The sequence below is a fragment of the Haemorhous mexicanus genome, chromosome 1 (genome assembly GCF_027477595.1).
Source record: "Haemorhous mexicanus isolate bHaeMex1 chromosome 1, bHaeMex1.pri, whole genome shotgun sequence".
NCBI lineage: Eukaryota > Metazoa > Chordata > Aves > Passeriformes > Fringillidae > Haemorhous > Haemorhous mexicanus.
In genome coordinates, this window is record NC_082341.1 from 111,821,259 (window position 1) to 111,827,258 (window position 6,000).

At 38.2% G+C, this 6,000-nt stretch overlaps 1 protein-coding gene across 2 annotated transcripts in view; it reads left to right on the forward strand.

The window, feature by feature from the left end:
- TTC39C (tetratricopeptide repeat domain 39C) overlaps positions 1-5,546 on the forward strand; it is a 37,606-nt gene extending 32,060 nt beyond the window's left edge. Inside the window, exons 12-14 of one of the 2 annotated variants that reach the window (XM_059859390.1) lie at positions 13-117; positions 1,891-1,929; positions 2,115-2,554. In XM_059859390.1, coding sequence (XP_059715373.1) covers positions 13-117; positions 1,891-1,929; positions 2,115-2,186 — 216 coding nt within the window. In that variant the 3' untranslated portion in view covers positions 2,187-2,554. The other variant, XM_059859380.1, reaches the window with a different exon arrangement.
- The last annotated feature ends 454 nt before the right edge of the window (positions 5,547-6,000 follow it).

Genomic DNA, 6,000 nt, shown 5'->3' on the forward strand with positions numbered 1-6,000 from the left:
TCATTTTTACAGTACTTTCAGCGAGCTGCTAAAGATGAACTCTGCCGTCAAAGCAACTTGTACGTCCAGCCATATGCTTGCTATGAACTTGGCTGTATCCTGTTGGACAATCCAGAGGTATTTAAAAATACTTTTCTAAGTATTTGTGACTCCTTCCACTTACTTTTGTAAGTTTAAAAATAGGTCATGCCTATTAAAAATAGGCATGACCTATTTTTAAACTTACAGAAGTAGTGGAAGGAGTCAACATACCATTCTGCAAAGAATGAAACAAAGTTTGTAGGTGACTATTCATATGAAGTTTTAAAAATTTGTGTTATACTTGCCATAAAGAAACTTACAGTTTTGTGGGGAAAGGGCATTCAGTCCAAAAAATGGGATGTGTTTTAGATCAGTGTCTTAGTTTTTCAATACTGAGAGTGTTCCTGCTGCTGGTGACAACAAAGGCCTCACCAAAATGCCCTGGGTAGGCAGGGATTTCTTGTCTGCAGGTGGTGTTTAGTCTGGTAGATGCCTAGGGTCATTCACCTATTTAATATCCTGTTGGATGCTATTCAAAGTTCACCTGTACTCATCTTCTCCAGATAGAATTTGACGCCTTCCTAAAATAACAAGTGGGTTTTTTAGTCATTTGAATTCCAGTAAAGCTGGTTGTGTGGGCATTTTGACTTCGACCCTGAGTAGTGAGGGTTGTCTTCTTCAGGATGTGGAAGAATATAATCCACCAGGCTTTCAGATTGTCCAGATGGCTTGGCTGACAGTACGTTTAATTGTTCAGGTCTTTGCTCATACCCTACCTCAGAGAATCTTAAACCAGAGCAGCTTGTGCAGCACTCTTGGTGCTGTTTCTTTCCTTAAATGTGTAACCCCAGTCCTTGGACTTAATGCCCCCTTGTGTTGTTAATCAGATGGCAAGTTAGGGGGGAAGTGGTTACAGGGTAGTCACTTGAACCCCCCCTTCACTGTATGTGGTGTGTGAAGTAGCAGGCTGATAGTATCTCATATTCTTTAGATTCTGTATTCAGTTGTTTTTGATGTTGTCACATTTAGTTAGAGTTGAGCCTTCGTCTTAAAGGGGGAAGGAGAAGGAAATCTTTTAATAAAGACAATTATCATGACAAAGGACAGAACTAGAAAATGCTTTTAAAACTAATTTTCTTTTTGAAAACCATGCTGCCCTAAGACTTAGAGCTGGGCTTTGAAGCCTGGAAGGAAGGTCTGAGTCCCATAACAGTTCCTGCTGCCTTTCTTTGCACATTCAAGTTTAAATGATCATGTCAAGTGTCTCCAAAAAAAAAAAAAACCCAAAAATGTGTGTAGTGAAGGCACGGTAAGATTTGAAGAACATGAGAGCAGTCCTTCCTTCCTCCTGCTTTACACGCAGCTTGTGCACACAGTAACTGAATGTGCCCCATGAAGGGTGTTTGAGGGCTGAACGAGCCTCAGCTGGAGGAGCTGTGGTAGCGTTTAGCATATGAAGGATGTGGAGGAAACTCCCTCTTGTGGCACTCAGAAAATGAGGAGGTAATGATGCTTTGCTTCAATAAAGTGGGATGGGGGTAGGAGAAAGCAAGAGCTTTCTAGGACTAGAGGTGAGTGTATCCTATTTATACAAAATTTCATTTAGTAGCTGGGGTGTTGTGCTAGAGCTCCATAATGGTTAAGAAAGAGAAGGGAATAGGATTTTGTAATTTCACATTTTCTATAGAAGACTAGAAATACATGATAGTGCTTCTCCTGGGTGCCTCATTAGTATTTCCAGTTTCCTAGTTTGAGAAACTACCTTTTTCAAAGGTAGAGATGCTACTTCAGCCTCACCAGCTCATTTACTGAAAGTATTTTCTGTAACATTTGTGATGTGTTTCCAATGCAATACTTGTCTTTTTGTAGACTGTGCCAAGAGGCAAAACCCTACTGCTCCAAGCCAAGGTAAAAACTAAGGCATTTTCTAGTTTAATTGTCTAAAATGAAAGGGCATTTGGGAGGTTGTGTTTCCAGGGGTTTGGGGAAGCGGGAGTGGGTGTTAAGTGGTGTGTCCCTCACCTGTAATCTACAGCTCCTGTCACATTGATGTGTGTTAATGTGCATGATACACATTTATTTGTGCTCCATAGGTATGTGCTGCTAGGTCAGCCATCACACAGAGCCCACATCACTTACAGCTCCTGCAAGTGTTAGAACCTTGATAAGGTTTTCAAGCAAGATTTGGCTACAAAAATTTTGAAAATGACAATTCTCCATTCTTTGTCTGTTCCAACTGATTCCTGCCTTGGGCCTGTTGGGATTTTCTGGAGCTTTTGGGTTAGTAGAACCCCTCAGGTGCTCTTCAGCTGTATGGGCTTCAATCTGCCCTTCTTTACCAGCTTGGAATTTCTGTAATAATTGCTTTGCTGTGGGTAATATAGGGATATTGCAACATGCAATCACCAGTTCACCTCTTTTCTTTGGACTCTTTTGTAACATGATTTTTTAAGCATTAATAGCAAAATAATCTGCATGTCCTGAAGTGAAGGAGGCTAATAGGTGTATGTTTGGGGGTTTTTTCCTTGTTTTTTTTATCCCCAGGAGGAATTTACTGGCTATGACTTTGAGAACAGATTGCACGTCCGCATACATGCAGCCTTAGCCTCTCTAAGGGAAGTGGTTCCACAGTGACTGACAGGAAGGCTTGCTATCCTTTCCCACAGTTCCTGCACTTTAGGATGAAGCAGAAGAAAGAGCTGTTGGGAAGTCCAGCTTTTCTTCTGAAAACCACTTGTGCCAGAGACACTTTCCTAGTATGGCTGAGTAAAAACATTACAATTTTAACTAAAAGTAAATCAACCAGGAAGAAGGTTAAGTGACCTTGTGTTTTTAACTCTTCATTTTTTATTTTGTTCAAACCAAGCTGAACACAATTACTTATAACTCTGTGGGTGAGCCTAAATAAGCACATTATTTACTTCAACAACATTGGCGAGGTTGATTTTTACCTTTTAAAACAGGTCTACATCTAAAATTTGCCAGGATGAACACTTTTGGTTTGATTAGAATAATGCAATATAAGTAATTGGTTTAAATGTTGAAGTTGGAAGTGGTCAGAATACTCCTTTTTCTCCAGGTATTAGCCAGCACACAGGAGGAGGAGGAAAACTGTTCAGCCACAAAAAGCAGATATACTAAATTTTTGTGGCTTTTGCCAGTTACCTCATGATGGCTAATGGTGAATTTTAAACCTCTCACCCCCTTTTGTTCTTTATCCCTTTCCTCCCAACCCAGCTCATATTTGTGATATCAATGATGTCAATATATAAGTTCTTTGCTTCTGGTACATTCCAGACAAATACGTTGACATGCAGCTACTGCTTGGGCAGTTCTTATTTCAGCTCTTACATTCTGAATGCCATATTAAAATTTTACGTGTTTTTCATTCAAGCTGCTGGATCCTTACAGCAGTGACCTTTAAAGGTATTTTAAAAACCCTCAACCAAAAAAAATGCCAACCCACAAAACTGCTTTGGTAGTTACACCAATATTACAATATCTTCAGTCTCTGTATAGTATTTCAAGCCTGTGATGTCAAGTTATTGAAATACCTCAGAGAGCCTAAAACTTTTGTCATGACCATATAATTTTTAATACTTGGCCATCAGTGTGCTTATCTGTAGCTTTTTTTTACTTTTGTCCATAATGTGTAGTATTTCCTTATGTTTTGTATTCAGCTAATATTATATTCTAGGAAGGGAAATATTTTTTTAAAGAAGCTTATGAATGGAAATCTGACCATAAAGTTAGTTGAATTGTGTTACTTTGCAAAGCTAAGAAAACTGGATATCCTTGGAAATAGTTATCCAAAAGCCTTATCTTTACTTTGGTCAGGTTGCCTTAAACAGTTCCTTAGCTTAAGCTTTTTTTGTTTCTTCTTACCTTGTTGTAGAGCATGTTGCCAAAGTTCTAGACTTTGCCCATATCTAACCTTCATTGATTTGCTTTTGAGGTTACATCTAAAGCAAGACTGATATGGAGGAGAGAAGTAATGTCCTGTTTGGTAGGCCAAATGAAATGGTTGAGACACTTTTATTTCTCTCTAGAAAGACACAGTTCTGCTATGAAAGGCATTCCTAGAGCAGTTTAACACTTCTGTTGCAGTTCCTGAAGGAGAGGAGGAACTCTTTATAAAGCAGTTTTATTTTTGTATAATCTAGGTGTGTTACAGGTAGTACACTGGGATTTTTTTATTCCACTTTGACAGTAATACTGAGTCATAAATGGGTGTTCAACCTTATTTGGTCAATCCAAATAAATATTGACTAGAAAATGATATATTGTATATGTATATAGTGACTGCTTAGAGTTCAAATAATTATTTTAAAAATGGGCTTTAATGTACTTGAAATCTTATTTTGTCCTATCTGACTTTTAATGTTTTTCAATCAGTCTGTTCTGGGTAAAAAACTGGGAATGGTGCAGCTACTGGCAAAATTCTTTTTAAATACACTCCTTAAGTATGATGTGAGACTTGGCTGTTCAGGACACAAAGCACCTGCATGCAATTTGTGTTGGGATATTTAGAGTCTGCAAATTTGGAGGTAGCTAGAAAATTGTAGTAAATTTACTAAAAGGCCTGTTCTCACCAGGCCAGGAGTGGGTATAGAAAGACATTATATGTTCATGTAACAGTTCAATAACTCTGTGCAAAGTGCAGCTTTCCTGTGGGCTTAGCAAATCATCACAACTGTATGTTTCTGTATTAATTTCCCCCCTCTCCTTGTAGGAGACCCTCCTACACTGTATATGGCAAAATTACTTTTTATGTTAGATTGTGCCTGTGATGAGAAAAAAGATCAATAGTCTTTTGTGTAAACTAGTACGTTTTTATACTGTGGAACTCGGAGGCATGGTCTAATAGCAATAATGGAATATGCATCTTGCTAGGTGATATATTAAGGCCATCTTTACTGGGACAGGTATTTTTTGTTGATGTTGATGCAGTTTTTATCTCAGTACAACTCATTTCAGATAAATAACTAGAATTTTTAGATGTCACCAGGTGGCATATTTATTGTGATGTACTGTAAATGTTGTTAATTTACAGAACTTGCACTTTTATATTTCTGATTAAAATTAAAAGAAATGTGGACATGAATTTTGTTCCTTTGCTTCTTGAGTTTGACTTCTAATTGGCGGCCTCCTGAGCAAGATGATACCAAGTACTGGGAAAACTTCTGGGATGTTAAGTGACTCTGTAACAGTTTTCTAGTCAGCAATTGCCTTCAGCCTTTTTCCTTCCAGTATCATTGCAAGTCTCCTGGATTAGCAAGTGAGTTACATCATGTTGAGCTCAACCATAGAGTGAATGAGCTTTAAGGTACATTTTTAAGACATCAGATTCACTTGTTTGTCACTGAAGAAAACCACATACAATTGTATTTGTTGCATTCCTACACCTTTGAGAAGTGTTTCTAATTTACTCTAAAGCAAGCACTTTAATTTTTTCTCTGACTTTGAATGCTTGTTTCATACTCTAGTTATGCTTTATTCCTAAATAAAATTCCCCAAATGCTGTACTGAATTGCGTTTCAGTTTGCAACAATGTGATTGTCTTTTCAGCCATTGATTGTACTCGTGTTTAAGAACTGCTCTGTACCTGCTGAGGTCTGAGCAGGTGTTAGGTTGATGTAGGCCTGATCAAACCTTGCAGTGGGGTGGAAGCAGAGTACAGCACTCAACTTCCCCTTCCAGCAATCATTATGAAACACTTAACAGTGGTAGAAAGCACTTTCATTAGAAGTTACACAATCCCAAACAAATATTGTAATCTTAAGTAAATTTATGTTTATCTTTTTATCTTAAGGCTATTGGGAGGCCAGTGGCATTTGTCAGAAACTTTGCAGGCAGCCTATAGCACAAAGGAAAAGTGAAATTTAGGAATAATAGACTTGTTCAAGTCACAAAAGTGTGCCATTGTTAGGAGATGGTGAAAAGTGTTCCTGCTCACCTGGCCTCTTCCCCACCCATTTC